The 20,101-nt window shown below is 38.1% G+C and overlaps 1 protein-coding gene across 6 annotated transcripts in view; it reads right to left on the bottom strand.

Annotated features, from left to right (window-relative positions):
- The window catches only part of ATM (ATM serine/threonine kinase), a 124,475-nt gene that overhangs the window by 64,526 nt on the left and 39,848 nt on the right, over window positions 1-20,101 (bottom strand). For all 6 annotated transcript variants that reach the window (XM_032427692.1, XM_032427694.1, XM_032427693.1 and 3 more), the window contains 11 exons: window positions 19,847-19,936; window positions 17,847-18,009; window positions 16,701-16,900; window positions 14,254-14,336; window positions 14,002-14,157; window positions 13,070-13,145; window positions 12,808-12,938; window positions 10,472-10,592; window positions 4,879-5,052; window positions 3,200-3,369; window positions 2,022-2,268 (listed from right to left, as the gene is read on the bottom strand). In XM_032427692.1, the coding sequence (XP_032283583.1) occupies window positions 2,022-2,268; window positions 3,200-3,369; window positions 4,879-5,052; window positions 10,472-10,592; window positions 12,808-12,938; window positions 13,070-13,145; window positions 14,002-14,157; window positions 14,254-14,336; window positions 16,701-16,900; window positions 17,847-18,009; window positions 19,847-19,936 (1,611 nt within the window). The remainder of the gene's footprint in view (window positions 1-2,021; window positions 2,269-3,199; window positions 3,370-4,878; window positions 5,053-10,471; window positions 10,593-12,807; window positions 12,939-13,069; window positions 13,146-14,001; window positions 14,158-14,253; window positions 14,337-16,700; window positions 16,901-17,846; window positions 18,010-19,846; window positions 19,937-20,101) is intronic.

Below are 20,101 nucleotides of genomic sequence, written 5' to 3'. Positions count from 1 at the left end.
CTGGGTGGCTCAGTCGTTGGGCGTCTGCCTTCGGCTCAGGTCATGATCCCGGGGTCCCGGGATCGAGTCCCGCATCGGGCTCCCTGCTCGGCGGGAAGCCTGCCTCTCCCTCTCCCACTCCCACTGCTTGTGTTCCTGCTCTCGCTGTGTCTCTCTCTGTCAAATAAATAAAATCTTTAAAAAAACAAAAAACAAACAAACAAAAAAAAACTTTTAATATTAAAGGAGCCAAGTTTTGCTAACAACTATATAACCCTACATATTTGCCTTTGGAATCTCTTTCTGCCACTTTGGTTAAATAAATAATTACATTTTGAGTTTTGTAATGATCTGTAATCCACTATTCAGGCTCGTGTTTTATAATTTTCTAAGGTTTTTTAAACAAACTTCTCCGGATTTAAATTGTAAATGGAGTCTCTGACTCATTAGGCCTTTTTATTTGTATGTTAGACTACTCTGGAAGCACGGTCAAACACTGGTAAGCCCTAGATTATGTTTGGGTAAATGCTGCAACTATTCTAGAGAATACATGTAATTCCTGAAGTTTTGGTAATAAGGTCATCACTTCATGCTCTAATTATTAAAGTGTTATGTTTCACAGAAATAACCGGATGTCCTTGCAGCTATATTGTAACCTATCATCAGATCTTTAACCATGTCCATTTTGGAGTCTTTTCTCATTTACAGTCAATTCTTACTCTCTTGCGACACATGTCTCATCTTCAAGGAGATTCATAAAAAGGGCTTTTGACAAATACAGGTTTTGGTATCTTTAAGATCCTAAAACTAAAACTGGTAGAATTTCCAGAATTAACTAAAAAGCTGCATTCAAACTGAACAAGAGTTAGTAACATGGATGGTTTTTGCAACTCAAACTCTTGTTTGAAACATTGCTGGTTCCTGGGGCGCCTGGTGGCTCAGTAAGTTACGTGTCAGACTCTTCATTTCAGCTTAGGTCATGATCTCAGGGTTGTGAGATGGAGCCCCACATGGGACCCTGCTCAGCAGGGAGTCTACTTGAGATTCTCTCTCTCCCTCTGCCCCTCCCCCTGCTCATGCCCTCTCTCTCTCTCTCTCAAATAAATAAATAAAATCTTAAAGAAAATATTCCCCACCTGACCAATGTTGACCCATAGGTAGGGACATCTCTACACCCCTATTCAGCAGGAAGAAGTTATAAAAGATAAGACCTTCCACCCTCAGCAACCTTGAAGATTTAAGGGTCAAAACTGTTCAGGGGGAATGATGTGGGAAACAAAGGCAGAAGTAAATGTAGATAAAACTAAATTTCCTTATAACCTGCACCCAATGACAAATACTTGAAATAGGCAGAGTATAACATTCCTCCAGGAAACTCCCAACTGTCTTAATGTTAATGCCCTGCTACGGGAAAAACAACCTTAGCTTGACAACAGCCAGGCCTCCCCTATCCTGTGAGTCTTCTTTAGCGTATGAAAATCCTTTTGGAACTTCACTTTGTCTTTACTTCCCCAGCCCCAAAGTCTATCATGTTGCTCCTCACAATCCCGGGGCCGCAGCTCTTTAGGCCCACGGGACCTGTCTCCATGCTTTAATAAAACCACCTTTTTGCAAACAACCCAAAAAATGAAATAATAAAAAAAAAATTTTAAAGGAAAAAAAATCAATAAAATTATTCCAAAGTTTTTAATTTCTGATCAAAAACATTTCATTTAAAAGCCAATCAAAAGAAGAGAACACCGTAATAACAACAGCAATAAAAAAATTCACGGATTGCCTATGCTAGACAGGGATTACTACATATTAAATTTTACTGCATAAATGATGAATAGTCTTAAAACTACAAAGTTATATCTCCATTGAATTGGGGATGATAAGGACGGGGAGCCTGGCTGGCTTAGTCGGCAGAGCATGTTACCCTTGATCTAGGGGTCATGAGTTCAAGCGCTACGCTGGGCCCGGAGCCTACTTAAAAAAAAAAAAAAAAAGAAAAAGAAGGAAAGAAAGAAGTAGAGGATAAGTAGGTACAAGGGAAGCCATACCTGTTTTCCTAGTAAATTTTCATCTTTCAGCATATCATAGACTTTGGTAGCAGTCTCCCTCTGCTGTGCCATCCCACTGTCTCCTGTACCCTCGTAGGCAAAGTAAGGAAGAATATTTACAAGAATCTTTGGAAAGCAGTGTGTTAGAAGACTTTTCCAATCCTCATCAATCTGATTAGCAATGGACTTCACCTCATCGAAACGACTTCTAATCACCAGATGTGGGATCAAAACCTTGTAACATGATCTGAAAATATAAAATTTTGCAATATATGTTATATATAACTTCTCATAGTCAAATTTTATAATATAGCTCTTAAAATAATGAAATGCTTTATTTAGTAAGCATGAGAGCATCACTTTATCTAGATCATTAAGCATTCTTACTCTAATTCTATAAATGGAGAAATGAAGTTAAATTCTAAATAATCAAATACAGGAGGAAACATCTGAGAATATAATAACCACTCTGATTCTATGATCAAAAAAAGTGTGAACTGAATTTATTTCTTCTGTACAACTGACTGATGCAAAATTATTTCATTTATGTAAAACGAAATGTGAAAGAAATTTACAAATTCAAGCCATTAATGTAAATACCGTTATTTCCAAAATGAAAGAACAAGGGCCACTGAGTAATTATGAACTGTTTTCCCATCATCCTGATATCTAAACATTATTTAGTTGTTCCAAACCTCCCCATTTTCAAAATTTTCTTCTCAAGAGTTAGGAGTTAGCAAAATAAATATTTTTATATTAAACTTTAAATCTAATAAAAATAATGACAAAATGGTCCATAGCCAAGCAACAGCAACGATGAACAATTTATCTTTGATTTGTCATAGGGAAGATTATCAAACATTAAAGCTGAAAGAGCCCTTAAAGACCCATGTGATTCCCTTACTGCACAGACTGAAAAACCAAGGCCCAGGGGGTGTTTCCATGGCTTTTGCCCAAACTAACACAGCTCATCACTGGCACAGCCGGGCCAGATCCTAAGCCTAGTGATTCCCTTCAGTACACTTCAGTTCAAACAAGCAGTCCTGCCTCTCCTACCACACAGCCTCCCAGCTCCGTGCCCGCATGAACGTGCGTGTAAGGTGGGGGGAGGGGGGCTGCCAAACATTTCCATCTAATTTAAAATGAACATATTTCATATGTGCCATATGTAGACCTACCTATAGAAATCCTCAACACTTGTGTAGTTTAGTAAAATAAAAGGAAAAGAATATAAGCTATGTTCAGTATCTTGAAGATTAAGCCATTCCAAAACCAGATAATCCAAATGAGAAGCCATGAAGTCTTCTAAACGTCTGTATCCAAAAGTTTCAGAAACCTTCTCTAAAACCTGCACAAATCAGAAAGAAATCAATGCTTTAAGAAAGCAATGAAAAAAATAAATCCCTTAAATCCTTTTATTTACAGTATAACTTTGAAGCAATCATTCAACCATTCTATAGCTTGATTTCCTCATCTAGAAGAGGATAATAAAAGTACCTAGACTTCAGAGAGACTAAATGAGAAACACATATTTAATATAATTAGCCCTGAGCATGGCACACAGAAAACACTTAATAAATGTTAAATGAATAAAAATGGAAAAATATAGTGTAATGTTCAACCTTTGATTACATTTCAAAGGAAGGTCTAAAGTAAAATAATAATTCTTCTCAGTCCTAAATCTAAATGAGAAAAATCCAACCACTATAATCCACTTATAATATTAGGTAGTGTAGGGGCGCCTGGGTGGCTCAGTCTGTTAAGTGTCCGACTCTTGATTTTGGCTCCCGTCATGATCTCAGGGTTATGAGATGGAGCCCCGAGTCAGGCTCTGCATAGTGGGGGGGGGGGGGGGGGGGGGGGGGGGGGGGGGGGGGAGGTGGTATCCGCTTGGCATTCTCTTCTTCTCCCTCTCCCTCTACTCCTCCCCTGCTCCCTCCCTAAGATAAATAAATCTTTAAAAAATAATAATTAGGTAGTGTAGCAGTATACTTAAAAAAAAAAAACTTATTTTAATACTGAGAGGTGAAAGATTAGCTCGTGTAAGGCTGATTACCTACAGGTTGGCCTATTATCCAGTTCCATGGAAACCATGCTGGTAGAATGCTGAATGGTCTATCAGGCCACTGATCTATCACTGGTTCATCACATGAACATCTACAATGGAAAGGTCTGGACCTTTCCAAACCATGAACGCTAGGTGGTGGAACAGGGCAGAGGCGAACATTCTACAACACCGTGCTGATGCAACTGCACGACTGGACCCCAGTGTTCCTTCCCTAGTCGTGCGGCTTAAAAGTTTCACAGCTCTATGATCTGACTTCTGGCCCTGCTAGATCCCAAGGTTGTAACCCAGAATCTATCAGGCAAAACACTTGCTATTGCTCTTTGTTCCATGTGTTTTCCTCAATAAAAGCAATTCCAGAGGGCATGGTCTGGATGAGACGTCATTCATCCCTGCTTAGTTCAAGAATACTTTGTGAAATACTTAATATAAAAAATGATACTGCATCCAAATAAACATATACTATTTAAAGAGTTACTACTTCCCAATATTCCCAATCTAAAAAATAAGACTGTCTCCAAGTCTTTAACAAGTGCCACTTTAAAATAAGTTTTAGGGTGGGGGGATGGATTAGCCCGGTGATGGGTATTAAGGAGGGCACGTATTGAATGGAGCACTGGGTGTTATACACAAACAATGAATCATGGAACACTACATCAAAAACTAATGATGTAATGTATGGTGATTAACATAACATAATAAAATAAAAATAAAAATAAAATAAGCTTTAACTTTTTAAATTATTTAAAAGTTACCCAAGGAGGATAATAAAAAATATTCATCTACATGTACCTTTTTAACGAGGTGAGGTTCTAATCCATTCTCTTTCACAGACTTGCACAACGCAAACAAAGCCTGTTTTTCACAGACTGGGCTACAGCATAAAATCACAGCTATCGTCATCAGTAAAACAGATTTTCTATTATAAATCTCATCCAAAAGTTCAGGGTTCTCAGCTCTGTGGGACTTGAAAAGAATTTTAAAAATAATAATATAATGTAAATATATAAACATTACAAATAAACCTATCAGTCTAGGGACGCCTGGGTGGCTCAGTCGCTAAGCATCTGCCTTCAGCTCAGGTCATGATCCCAGGGTCCTGGGGTCCAGCCCCACATTGGGCTCCCTGCTCAGCGGGGAGTCTGCTTCTCTTTCTGCCCCTCCCCCTGCTTGTGTTTCCTCTCTCGCTGTCTGCCAAATAATTAAATCTTAAAAAAAAAAAAAAAACTATCAGTCTAAAATATTTACCCATTATAACATTTAATGAGCAGCCATTAAGCAGTGTTAAATCCCACAGTGATGGAGTCAAGGGCAGAGATCTGAGAAAATATCAAAGTTTCTGTAGAGGGACAACTGTTTTTGATAAGATCTTTTGTAAAGAATTCACAAGCCTTTCAGTGAAGTATAAAGCACTAAAGAAAAACAAAAAAGAACTTTCAAGAAGGACAATCTGATGGTTATCAGAGGGGAGGTGTGAAGATAGGTTAACAGGTGACAGGTATTAAGGAGGGCACTTGTTATGATGAGCACCGGGGGATGTATGGAAGTGTTGAATCACTGTATTGAACACCTGAAACTAATGTAACACTGTAGGTTAACTAACTGGAATTAAAACAACTTAAATAAAAAAAAAATTGCAAGAAGGTGAGAATGATTATAAGCTCCTTTTCCATGACCAAGTATGTATCCTAAGATGCTTTTACTATCTTTATTGATAGCTCTTTATACTTTAAAAAATAGTCACATGTATTGTCAAAAGTAAAAATAAAATCCTAGACAACTAGGCAACTAGACAGAATAATACATGCTTCTAATTTAATGACCAATCATTATAATATCCCAACAGACGTAAACATTTTTTAACTGGCTATAATTGATAAAAGTTCCTCGGGGGGCCTGGGTGGCTCAGTCGGTGGAGCACGGGACTCTTGATCTCAGGGTTGTGGGTTCAAGCCCTACATCGGGTGTAGAGATGACTTAAAAATAAAATCTTTAAAACAAAATAAAGTTTCTCTTCACATTTTGAAAACTCTGCTACTCACTGACCCTACTTCTGTTTTTCTGGAACAAGGAAAAGAGCCAAATTCCTTTACTAAATGGCCATTGCTGGCGCGTTTGGAAATCGCTATGAGGCCCCCACTATGTCAGCTCCTCCACAGGCTCCTCAAGAGAAACACATCTACAGACTCCTTAACATCCTAGTTAAAAATCTGCTTTTACTCAGAACCAAACAAGCTGGCTGCCCTCTATAACGGACAGAGGATCCCAGATCCAGGACAGTATGCTTCTATTAATGATGTCTAGGACAGACAGGCTCCCTGCTGAACAAACACACAGAGGCTAAAGAACATGCCACTGAACAACCAATGGGTAAGTGAAGAAATCAAAGAGGAAATCAAAAAATATATGGAAACAAATAAAAATGGAAACACAATAATCCAAAATCTTTGGGACATAGCAAAAGCAGTTCTAAGAGGGAAGTTTATAGCAATACCTCAAGAAAACAACAAAAATCTCAAATAAGCAACCTAACTTTACACCAAATGGAACTAGAAAAAGAACAAACAAAGGCCAAAACTGGTAGAAGGAAGGAAATAAGAAAGATTAGAGAGGAAATAAATAAAAGAGACTAAAAAAAAAAAAAAAATAGAAAAGACCAATGAAACCAAGGGCTGGTTCTTTGAAAAGATCGACAAAATTGATAAACCTTTATTTAGCCAGACTCATCAAGGGAAAAAAAAGAAGACTCAAATAAAATCAGAAACAAAAGAGCAGAAATAACAACTGGCAGCACAGAAAGACAGAGGATTATAGGAGAATAGTATGAAAAACTATATGCCAACAAACTGGACAACCTAGAACAAATGGAGAAATTTCTAGAAACATACAGTCCCAAAACTGAATCAGGAAGATACAGAAAATGTGAACAGGTTACTAGTAAAGAAATTGAGACAGTCATCAAAAGACTCCCAACAAACAGAAGTCCAGGGCCAGATGGCTTCACATGTGAATTCTACCAAACATTTAAAGAGATAATACCTACTTTTCTCAAACTACTGCAAAAAATAGAAGAGAAAGGAAAACTTCCAAATTTATTCTGAGGCCAGCATTACCCTGATACCAATACCAGACAGATGCCAAAAAAAAAGAAAAGAAGAAACAAAGAAAGAAAGAAAGAAAGAAAGAAAGAAAGAAAGAAAGAAAGAAAGAAAAAGAACTACAGGCCAATATCCCTGATGAACACAGATGCAAAAATCCTCAACAAAATAATACCAAACTGAATTCAACAAGACATCAAAAAAGATCATTCACTGCAATCAAGGGGATTTATTCCAGGGATGCAAAGATGATTCAATATTCACAATCAATGTGATACATCATATTAATAAGAGGAAGAATAAGAACCATATGATCCCCTCAAGACATGCAAAAAAACATTTGACAAAATACAACATCCTTCATGATAAACACTCTAAAAAAAGAGGTCTTAGAAGGAACAAACCTCCACATTATAAAGCCATCTATGAAAAACCCACAGCTAAGATTATACTCAATGCTGAAAAACTGAAAGCATTTCCTCTAAGAACAAGAACAAATAAAGGATGTCCACTCTTGCCATTTTTATTCAACACAGTACTGGAAGTCCTAGCTGCAGCCATAAGACAAGAAGTAAAAGTCATCCAAATTGGTAAGGAAGAAGTAAAACTGTCTCTATTTACAGATGACATGATACTACACATAGAAAATCTTGAAGACTCTATCTAAAAACTATTAGAACTCATAAATGCATTCAGCATACTGTTGCAGGATACAAAATTTATACACAGAAATCTGATGTACTTTTTTTTAAGATTCTATTTATTTATTTGACACAGAGAGAGAGAGAGAGACAGCGAGAGGGAACACAAGCAGGGGGAGTGGGAGAAGGAGCAGTCTCCCCACTGAGCAAGGAGCCCGATGCAGAGCTTGATTCCAAGACCCCAAGATCATGACCGGAGCCAAAGGCAGACACTTAACCGACTGAGCCACCCAGGCACACCCCTCTGTTGCACTTTTATACACTAATAATGAAGTAGCAGCAGGAGAAATTAAGAAAACAATGCCATTTACTATTATACCAAAAAGAACGAAATACCTACGAGTAAGTTTAACCAAGGAGGTGAAAGACCTATACCCTGAAAATATAAGATATTGATGAAAGAAATTGAAGATGGCACAAAAAAATGGAAATATGGATCATGCTCTCAGATCGGAAGAATATTGTTAAAATGGCCATACTGTTCAAAGCAATCTATAGATTTAATGCAATTCCTATCAAAATAACAATAGCATTTTTCACAAAACTAGAATAATCTCATAAAATTTATATGGGACCAGAAAAGACCCTGAATAGCCAAAACAGTCTTGAAAAAGAACAAAACCAGAGGTATCACAATCCCAGATTTCAAGATATACTACACAGCTACAGCAATCAAAACAGTATGGTACTGGCATAAAAGAAAGACACATAGATCAATGGAACAGAAAAACGAGGCCAGACCACATTTATACGGTCAAGTAGCCTACAACAAAGAAAGCAAGAATATACAATGGGAAACAAATAGCATCTTCAATAAATGGTGCTGGGAAATCTGCCAAAAAAATAAAACTGGACCACTTTCTTATACCATACACAAAAATAAACTCAAAATGGATTAAAGATCTAAATGTGAGGAGTGCCTGGGTGGCTCAGTCGGTTGAGCATCTACCTTCAGCTCAGGTCATGATCCCAGGGTCCTGGGATCAAGACTCGGGTCGGGCTCCCTGCTCAGCAGGGAGTCTGCTTCTCCCTCTCCCTCCCCCTGGTTGTGCTTTCTCTCTCTCTCTCTAATAAATAAAATCTTAAAAAAAAAAACCACACATCTAAACGTGAGACCTGAAACCGTAAAATTTCTAAAAGAAAACAAAGGCAGTAATCTCTTAGACACTGAAATTAGCAACAATTTTCTGAATGTGTCTCTTCAGACAAAGAAAACTAAAGCAAAAATAAACTATTAGGACTCCACCAAAATAAAAAGCTTTTGCAAACCAAAGGAAACCATCAACAAAACTAAAAGGCAGCCTACTGAATGCAAGAAGATGTTGGCAAATGATATATCTGATAAAGAGTTAACATCCAAAATATTTATTAGAAAGAACTTCTACAACTCAACACCCAAAAAACAATTTGATTAAAAAATGAGCAGAGTACCTAAATAGACATTTTCCCAAAAACATACAGAGGGACAACAGACACATCATCATCAGTGAAATGCAAATCAAAATCGGAGTGAGGTATCTATCACCTTACACTTGTCAGAATGGCTGGTACCAGGAAGACAAGAAATAAAGAGTGCTGGGAGGACGTGGAAGGAAGGAAAGCCTCGTGTACTGCTGCTGGGCATGCAAGCTGGGGCAGCCACTGTGGAAAACAGTACGGAGGTGCCTCCAAAAATTGAAAATGGGAATCCCTTATGATCTAATAATTTCACTACTGGGTACTTACTCAAACAAAAACACTAATTTGAAAGATATATGCACTTCTATGCAATATTTACAATATCCCAGTGATGGAAGTAACCCAGTGTCCGGTGATAAATGAATGGCTACAGAAGATGTGGTGGGGGGGCATGTATGCAGGGGTGTGTGTGTGTGAGCGATGGAATATTACTCAGCCATAAAAAAACGAGATCTTGACATTTGCAACAACATGGATGGACCTACAGGGTATTATGCTAAGTGAAATAAGTCAAAAAAAGACAAACACCAAATGATTTCACTTACATGTGGAATCTAAGAAACAAAACAAATGAACAAAAAATCAGACTTTAAATATAGAGAACTGGTGGTTGTCCAAGGGGAGATGGGTGGGGGAATGGGTGAAACAGAGAATGGAGACTAAGAGGTGCAAACTTCCATCTATAAAATAAGTAAGTTACAGAGATGAAAAACCCAGCACAGAGAATACACTCAGTAACACTGTAATAATGCTGTACAGTGACCGCACTTACCATGACAGGCACCAGTAAGGTACAGAATCACTATGTTATACACCCGAAACTAATATAACAACACTGTAGGTTAACCCCACTTCGATTTAAAAAAAATTTTAATAAAAAAAGAAAGCCATTTGTACTCCCACAAAAACTCAGTAAATTTTGTTTTTTCCCCCACAAAAAACAGTACATATAAGTTGAACCAAAAGAAATTGCCATTATTGGACTAATTCTAACCAATTTCAATTAATTCACACAGTTGTTTTAGTAAACTGGTGGACGCAAACTGTCTTAGGCCACACTGGTAAAGTAACACATGGCATATTTGTAAGAAGTATGTGATAAAAGCAATTACGCATTGCTAAAATTACCACTTCTCTCATTCCTTCCTGAGCTTTCAAGTATGCATTTTCAAAAGCTGTTTGCTGAAGCTTCAAAGGAAGTGCTTTCAATAATGTGGAAGAACCTCTGTGTTTCATATCCTGGAATAACCTTTAAAAAAAAAAAAAAGTCAAATAATTTTTTACCTTAAACATTATTTTCCAAAGCGTATTATGGGACACAAATAAATCACACTGTGAGATATACTAGCATATTGGGCCTTCTTTCAAAAAACCCAGTGAAATCTAAGCCCATTGAAACAGGTTCAGATGCACTGGTTCGTATCAGGTCTTTAGAATATACTCCCTTTTCTCCTAGAACTGAAAGGGTCTCAAAAAATCTTTTAGCTTAGAGCCCAAACTTAAAAAGTCCTGAACTCCAATTAGCCCATAAAGAAAAATTATCCTGTGATCAAACACCAAGCCTTAGACTCCTGTCCCCCTGCTCTAATTTTAAAAAGTGATATCCCAGGGGCGCCTGGGTGGCTCAGTTGGTTAAATGTCCAACTCTTGATCTCAGCTCAGGTCTTGATCTCAGATCTTGAGTTCAAGCCCCGTGCTGGGGTCCATGCTGGGCAGGGAGCCTACTTAAAAAAAAAAAAAAAAAAAAAAAAAGTGATCTTGTCCTGCAAAGTGGATAGCTTTGTCTTGATGATCTATTTAATTTTTTTATGTGATGGAAAAGAGCTGACCAGTGCTCTCTGCATAATATCCTATCATATTTAAGGACAACTCTGATCAATTTTGTCCTTTCTGCTTTTTTAGTAACCAAAGCTTTTATACTTTTTGGTGTTCTCTGATTCCTCCAGGTTCTCTAACATCTCTTACAATAGCCCACTATTAAATATCAACAATAACCAAAAAGCAAAAAAATCCCAACAGATGTTATGTTCATGTCATTCTTGAATTTATACATTTTTTAAATCTTAAAGAGGTTTTCCAAAGCCACCACTGCACTGCTTTATTACATTTAACTTGTGGTTCTCCATATCCCCAGATCTTTAGCTTTGGTGTGTATTTTCCATCTTTTAAGGACTTGAAGTAAAGCTCACATTCATTAGTAACCCTTACAATGCAAGTCCTGAAAAGCATCCTATACCTGAGGGATTAGACACGATTCCGATTTGTGAAAACACTACCGTCAGCATATTCAAACTATGCACACACGTTAGGTCTATCTAACACATACATTTATGTGACTGCTGGGGCAATTTCTTTATAGCAATCTTTAATTACTGATTACTTATATCTGAATAGTAAAGTTACCCAAATGATTTTCAATTTTGGTGATTTTAAAAGCATAACGTAAGTTCCTTTTCCAAACATTCACTTATTTTATAGATTACTGAACACCTACCACATGCCGTAACTGTCTTTGGTGCTGAGTACACAGCAATGAACAAAACAGACAAAAAACCAATGCCTTCCAGCAGCTTCTATTTAAGCTAGGTGTGTTACATTTAAAATATAACATTTCAAGTGGCCATACATGCTACTGAGAAAAATGAAGGAGAGAGGTACTTTATTTGTAGGGAGTGGAAGGTGGGAAAGGCAGAGATAGGTTATAATTTAGATCTTAAAAATCAAATGGACAACCTGAGAAACATGCAGTCCTAAGGAATTAATCTTGCTTCTTCAAGTACTCAAACAGAACAGGTCTCTAGGACAGGATTACTCCAATGCCTAATTGTACGTTCACTCACATGAACATAACTGTAATTAGCACACTATGAAATGTGCTCATTTTCATTTTACAAACTCCTATAAAATACGAAGTAATAGCCAAACATTCCATGTGTCCCGTCAGTGGGAGCAGACACACCTCATTCAACTCCACCACTTACTGGCTGCAGGGCACTGAGCTAGTTACTTTCTCTCTTGAAGCCACTTTTCATTTACAAACTGGAGGCAGTAACAGTGTCTAAGTGATAGGACTGTCAGAATTAAGAGAAAGCAGGGACGCCTGGGTGGCTCAGTCGTTAAGCATCTGCCTTCAGCTCAGGTCATGGTCCCAGGGTCCTGGGATCGAGCCCCGCATCGGGCTCCCTGCTCTGCGGGGAGCCTGCTTCTCCCTCTCCCACTCCCCCTGCTGTATTCCCTCTCTCGCTGTGTCTCTCTCTGTCAAATAAATAAATAAAATCTTTAAAAAAAAAAAAAAAAAAAGAATTAAGAAAAAGCATCCATGCCAGGTGTACAGTGGATCCTCGGCCGACGCCGGCTCTCTCTCGTGCCACGGCCGGGGAGCCACGGCCGGGGAGCCACGGCGGCGTCACGCGACATCGCCAGCTGCGGCATCCCAGACTCTTCGTGAAGGCAGGACCCCTTACCTGTTGATCGACTCTGCAGCCAACATGCTCACTTGATGATGATTATCAGCAAGAAAATGTGGAAATACTTCATTTACAGGAAAGTCTTTTCCCATTACATTAAGAATAGCCCATTTTGAATAAGGATCGGTCTATGGGAAAAGAACAACTGGTGTTAAATATGAAATACTAAGAGAAAAATCACCCGTTGACAAAAACAAACAAAGGCTACTTTAGAAATTTCACTGGAGACCTTACTAATAATTAACGTGGAATAACTCACCTCAAGCAAAGTTTTAAGGCACTTTACTAGTGCCATTCTTACAGAGAATGTGCATTTCCCCTCCTTTGCTAGGTGCCTGAAATAAAGTAAGTGTTTCAAAGCCAAATTATTCCAGTAAAAGCACAGTCAAAAAAAAAAAAAAATCATTGGATATTACTTATTCAATTTCTAATTATTCTTATCCTTCCAAAATTTCTTTCCATATTAAATTTAATTCTCATCATGTGGCATATGCCAGTCAATATTCTCAACTTTCGTAAAAGAAGTTAGTTTGAAAACGAGTTCATTTTAGGGGTGCCTGGGTGGCTCAGTTGGTTAAGCATCTGCCTTCGGCTCAGGTCGTCCTGGGATCAAGCCCCGCATCATGCTCCCTGTTCAGCCGGGAATCTGCTTCTCCCTCTCCCTTCCTGCTCACGCTCTCTCTCTTGCTCTCTCTGACAAATAAATAAAATCTTTAAAAAAAAAAAAAAAGGGAGTTCATTTTAATGTATCTTATTAATTTTATATGATTATACGTCATCTAGGGGCTATCACACTTCTGCTCACCAGGTCATAAACTTGCTTTAAAAGGAAAACATTTGTGAAGTTTTGTTCTTATATCAAAGATTTCAAAACCACGTTCTATACCAATTCAGAAGTCCTTATCAATCAAGTGGGTCGGTGGGTTCTAAATCGCATACATGTGCTCCTCAGTGTCATAAAGTTACGTCACACTCTGTGCATAAAATACCCAGATGGTGACAAGGCCAGTGTGTTCACTAGTTCTTCACACAATTAAGGAGGAAAACAGGAGCTACATTCTACTATTGTTAAAGGTTGTATATAGTTACATTCAAGGATTAGCCAAGTCACTAAGGTAGAAATGCAAAGTCTGCAATTGTATCCAGAGTAGCAAAGAAAATTAAGAACTCTGCAAAATACTGTGCACCTACCAGAATGCTCCAATCACTGTTAGAAACTGCCCTTGAGCATCCCTTGTGTTTTCAGCATCCATATTGCCTTGACATAGGTTCCTCACAACAGGAACGAAGTGGTTTAAGATTGTTTTACAAACATCCTGGTCACGCCGATACAAAGAACACACATTGCTGCAGTGGAAAAAGTTTAACTTTGTAAGTATAACAGAACATACCAGTTAGCTTATAAATTTAAAGTGAAGATAACAGATGGCTTTAATTTCTTACGATAGTGGTTTTAGAAGTTCAACAACCTCTTCCATTGGCAAAGGATATTCTTCTCCAGGAAGCTCCTTTAAAAGCACTAGATACTAAGATAATTGAAGAGAAAAAAATCATTTTTTTTCATAAATCATTTGCTTAAATAAATATATATGTAACCATAAATTCATCCATGAATGCGTGCACATGTACACACACGCACACAAAAAAGACCAGTGAATTTTTAAAGGAGGCAGTGTAGTAAAAAAAAGTCTGAGGTTAAACAGAGCTGGATTCAAATGCCGGCACTACAACCTATTACTTGTGTGGTTAAAAAACTTGCCTTGTCACCTGAGCCTTTGTACTCTCACCTATAAAACGGGGATACAGCACACACCTGGCCAGATTACTATGAGGAATAAAGGAAATGAATGTAAATGTCTAGAATTTATTGTTGGAATTCAATAAATACGTAGTTGTTATCACTGCTGGGGTTAAGAGCCTGAGCAAGAATCTGAAACTACTGTTACATCCCTACCCTCCAAAAATAATGCCTGGGGATAAGACTTCAACAGTTACAAACTGTCCTAGGAATGAATTTTGGACAGCAGAGATAATTGTGGGCAGGGAAAAAGTCATAAACACCTTGAGTTGTCTTCCCACAGAGCAACCTTGTAGGGTTCTCTATGCTGCTGTGGTACCAAAGGGCACTCAGCAACTACCAGCTATAATCGTGGTAGTTACAACCAGGCAGCCAGTTTCGGAGAGTTGCCAAATCCCTTTCTAGCTATAATAAGAAATCAGAAGACATTTTTTCCTACCATCTACATGTAGAAAAATGTTTCTTACTCCTCAGATATAAAAGAAGACTAAACTGGACCATTTTAAATATTTGCCTTGAGAGTGATATATGTGATGCTACTGAGTGTCTTGAACTGATTTGAAGCACCAAAGCCTCAAGAAAAGCACCCAGCCCTCCTCACTGGCCAGGGCTGGAGACTTGACTAGTTTGCCGGGGTCAAAATCAGGGAATCAAACAGGGCTCAACCAAGCACATTTGCTGGGGTCAAAGGATCAACCAGCTTGTTCACTGCAGCTGGAATATGACAAGGGATTCTACCAAGGACACAACGTACATGACTGCAAGAGGTTCTACTCATGGAATCCCCTGGCATGTTTCCCAGGGCTGAGGAAACACAGGGATGTTTGCCAATTTTCTGGGACTGGGGGCATGACCATGGACTCACCCACCATAACTGTGAGCCAGAGGCTCTCCCTCAATGTTCACCGATGCTGGGGCAAAGGGGGTGATGGCCTACATGGTCAGGAGGTATGTTACATATAAGTATTCTGAGTAAACAAGTAACTATATTGAAGGTAAGTGGGAAGCCAGCTTTCTTACTGCGGGAAAAGGGAGCTACAAATACGGAAAGAGAAAAAAACAAATTCTACGATGTCGGACTGGAACTGAAGGTTTCATCTACCAGCAGATGGACAGACTGATGCGGGCAGGGCAGGAGAGGGATTCTTTTTCTAACATTCTCACCAAAACCTAAATCTAATTACAGGAAACAGACAAACGTAAAGTGAGGGCTCCTAGAGAACAAGTGGCTATATTATTTAAAAATATGAAGGTCAGGAAAGAGAAGGAGAAACTAAGGAACTGCTCCAAGTTCAAAGAGACTGAACAGATTTGACAACTAATTGCAATGATACAATGTTAATTTCCCGATTAGCAGAGTATCTATAGGAGAGTATCACTGTTTCTGGCACATACCCTGAAGTATAAGGGGCATCACATCAGCAACTTAATCTCAAAATGTTGTGAACAAAAGACGTGTGTGTGTGTGTGTGTGTGTGTGTGTGTGAGAGAGAGAGAGAGAGAGAGAGAGAGAGAGAGAGAACACGCGCGCGCGTTCACACAGAAAGAGAAAATGAAAAGGCAAATTTGGTGAAATGTTAACTGTGCGAATGTGTGAAGGGAATAGGAGAATCCCTGTAGTACTCTAAGTTTACTGTCACTTTGAAATTATATCAAAAAATATTTAAAGTGTATATTAACAAACTGGAATTAAAAAAAACTTTGAAAGAAACAAAGTACTTAAAGCAAAAACAAAACTTTAAAGCAAATAAACTAAGGTAAAGGCAAGATTCAGAGTTCAACTACACGGTTATGTATTATTTTCACATCAGAGTCTGTTTCTTAGCCTACTTTAAAATAATTTATAATAATCATACCTGAAGATAATAAACCTATCCAAAGTCCATGCAAGTCTTAATGTTTCAGGATCCACTTAAAATTTTTTCAGAGTACATTAAAAGAAAAAGTGTATTTTATAACTAGCATCAGACTCATTCCTAAGGAAGCAATTTCAAGCCATCAAAGGTACTACATGATTCTTATATGTCAGTCTGCTACATTTATCCAGCAACAACAGACAGAATTGAGAATATGTCACTTTCCCTTAACTCACCATGTGTAGGTGGAGAGATTTAGTAGGGTCTAGCATGCTAGTATCAATTAACATTAACAATTTCCTCCGAATATCAGCCGCTCTGAATGACACAGGACCGGTCTGAGCAGTAGTTACACACACACACAAGAACTTGAGCATGTCTAAGAAAAGTAGATCTTGCTTTGACAGATGTTCTTCAGCTAAAGGATTCATGGCACCTGAAAATAAAAAGCACTTATTAAAACTAAGAGAGGGATACAGGAAACACATATTGAACACTAGCTCAAATATAAAAAAAAGAGATAAAAGTATATGGAAAGCAAAATTACGGTGAAATTGATTACACACTAAAAGCTTCAAATTTCTTCATGAAAAGTTACCCTAGGATTCTATCATCCAGAAATAATCTATAGGAAAATCTATACAGGCAAATTCATTACAATACTGATAAGTATAGAGAAAAAGGAATCTAAATTTCTGACAAGAAAAAATGGTCAACTGAATTATGATGTATGTTAACTGGGATATTATGAAGCCATTAAAAAGGATAATTATCAATACAAATAGCTTAATGAAAAAAAACGCTTATAATTGTTAAAATGAACAAGGTATAAAAAAAGCATTTGGGGGTGCCTGGGTGGCTCAGTTGTTAAGCGGCTGCCTTCAGCCCAGGTTATGGTCCCAGGGTCCTGGGATTGAGCCCCGCATCGGGCTCCCTGCTCGGCGGGAAGCCTGCTTCTCCCTCTCCCACTCCCCCTGCTTGTGTTCCCTCTCTCACTGTGTCTCTCTCTGTCAAATAAATAAATAAAATCTTTAAAAAAAAAAACAAGCATTTGAACGTTGATGCTGATTATAATAATGGAAAAAGGTTAAAAGTGACGGCCGTATGGGTGTCTTCACTCTCCTGCTGTTTTCCAAATAATCCATCACATGGTTCTACTTCTTTAGTAAATATTTTAAATTCTTCTCATGAAGAATAAAACGAGTAATTAATAAAATTCAATTAATAATCAGAGAAATCTAACATATACAGCAGGAACAAACTTAATAGACTATGTAAGGGAAAGTAAAATGAGCATAAAATTGGTACGTATGAGGCCCTTTTACACGGCCAAATGCATACAAAGAGGTAAAAGCAATCCCAAGCAGTAAGTGCGTCTTCACCGAAAGTGCTCTGGCCATCTCCAGACATGCCTGCTTCACTAGCACCGGGGTCACTGAACAGATTCATGGACGACTGGTCCTCCACCTCCATCAGATTCTCATCAGGGTCGTCTTCCCCTGATTCTACTTCTCCAAAGTCAAAGGGCTTTCTGATAAACGACGCCTTCAAAGAAGAAAAAGAAAGATGTTCAAATTGGCTTCTTTCAGAAGCATGATGTAGTTAAAATTCAACTATTCAAACAAATCAAGATTCATGTGTATGAACATTGCAGTATTTCTATTAAGTGTACAACAATGAAAAATGGATAAACTGTAATAGGTCTATATAATAATGATATGCAAAATTTTTAAATAATCTCTCTTTTTTTCAAAGTTTTATTTGAGAGAGAGAGGGAGAAGGAGAGAGTACGCGCGAGCAGGGGGAGAGGGAGGGAGAGAATCCTTCCCGCTGGGCGTGCCAGGAACCTGAGCCAAAACCAAGAGTTGTCTGCTTAACCAACTGAGCCACCTAGGAGCCCCAAAATAATTTCTTATATTAAGCTTTATACTACCCAAAATTGATGAGCATATGGGGAAAAGTATAATTTGGTATGACTATTTTGGAGCAAAGGGATAATATCCATCAAAAAGTAAAATTCACATTCCTTCTGAACAAGCAATTCCAGTGCTAGAATTTATTCTACATCCCTCATATGCACAAATACAAATAGACAAAAGTACAAGAATCTTTACTCCAAAAACTCTTTGTAACAACAACAAAAAAATAGAAAACACTTCTAATGTTAAGGTCAGATGGGCTAAAAATACAAATATACCATTCCCAGTAATGAAATACAACGCTACTATTAAAAAAGGTAAAGAACAGCAGCATGTAGCAACATGGAAAAATGACCAAGATTTATTATTAAATGAAAATAACCAAGTTACAGATATATTTGAGTATCTATTGCATGTGCCAGGCACATACAGACAAATGAGCATGTGTAGCATAAGCCCGTTTGTATGGAAGAAAAATAAATACCACAATGGAAATAGGTTGTTTGTCTGGTAAAATTTTTGTTTTATTTATTTATTTTTTTTTTTCAGAGAGAGCAAGAGCGTGCAAGCAGGGGTGGGGAAGGGGGTTGGGGGTGGGAGAGGCAGGGGTAGAGGGAGGGAGAGAATCTTAAGGAGGTTCCACACGCAGTGCAAAGCCCGAAGCAGGGCTCAATCTCACAACCCCAAGATCATGACCTGAGACGAAACTAAGAGTCAGACACTCAACCAACCGAGCCACCCAGAGATCCCTTTTGTTTTTATTTTTAAGGATGATTTTTTTTTTTAATTTATTTATTTTGACAGGGAGAGAGAGACAGCGAGAGAGGGAACACAAGCAGGAGGAGTGGGAGAGGGAGAAGCAGGCTTCCCACGGAGCAGGGAGCCCGATGTGGGACTCGATCCCAGGACCCTGGGATCATGACCTGAGCCGAAGGCAGACGCTTAACGACTGAGCCACCCAGGCGCCCCAGGATAGATGATTATTTTGATTTCTGCTAGTGTTACACAGAAATAAGTATAAGCCTAGATGATTAGTTTCCAATCATTCAGTCTATTATTCATTATTGAAAAATTAAAAGCTGAGCAGAATGTATGGTACTGACATTAAGAAGCAAACAGTATGTTCCTTCCTAAAACAAAGTAACTTTAATTTCTGTATTTAAAAAAATCAGGGCGCCTGCGTAGCTCAGTTGGTTGGGCGACTGCCTTCAGCTCAGGTCATGATCCTGGAGTCCCAGGATCGAATCCCACATCAGGCTCCCTGCTCAGCAGGGAGTCTGCTTCTCCCTCTGACCCTCCCCCTCTCATGCTCTCTCTCTCTCTCAAATAAATAAATAAATCTTAAAAAAAGAAAAAAACCAAAGATGCCACATTTTGTTAGATGCATCCCTAACTGAAGAAAGATGTCAACGAAAAAAAATCTTAGAATCAATGAAATAGGGTGGTAAAACAAACATACTTACCAAACTTCTACAAATATCTGCAATATCATTCATGAGCTTTGATGTCAACAATCGTAGGAAAAATCTAGATGCAATCTTATTTGGACTGGGCTGTAATTAAGACAAAAAAACAAACAAAAAAATAAAAAGTCATCCTGGCAGATAATATTTTCTCTATCTTAAATGAAATGTAGATTTTTTTTTTTTACACTGGAAATTCTCTATCATAAGAAGCATAAACAGTATGCTATTAGGGCCAAGATATAAATTGAATTA

The sequence above is a fragment of the Phoca vitulina genome, unplaced genomic scaffold, assembly GCF_004348235.1.
Source record: "Phoca vitulina isolate PV1807 unplaced genomic scaffold, GSC_HSeal_1.0 scaffold38, whole genome shotgun sequence".
In the NCBI taxonomy this organism is placed as follows: domain Eukaryota; kingdom Metazoa; phylum Chordata; class Mammalia; order Carnivora; family Phocidae; genus Phoca; species Phoca vitulina.
This window is presented reverse-complemented; position numbering and strand designations above follow the sequence as displayed.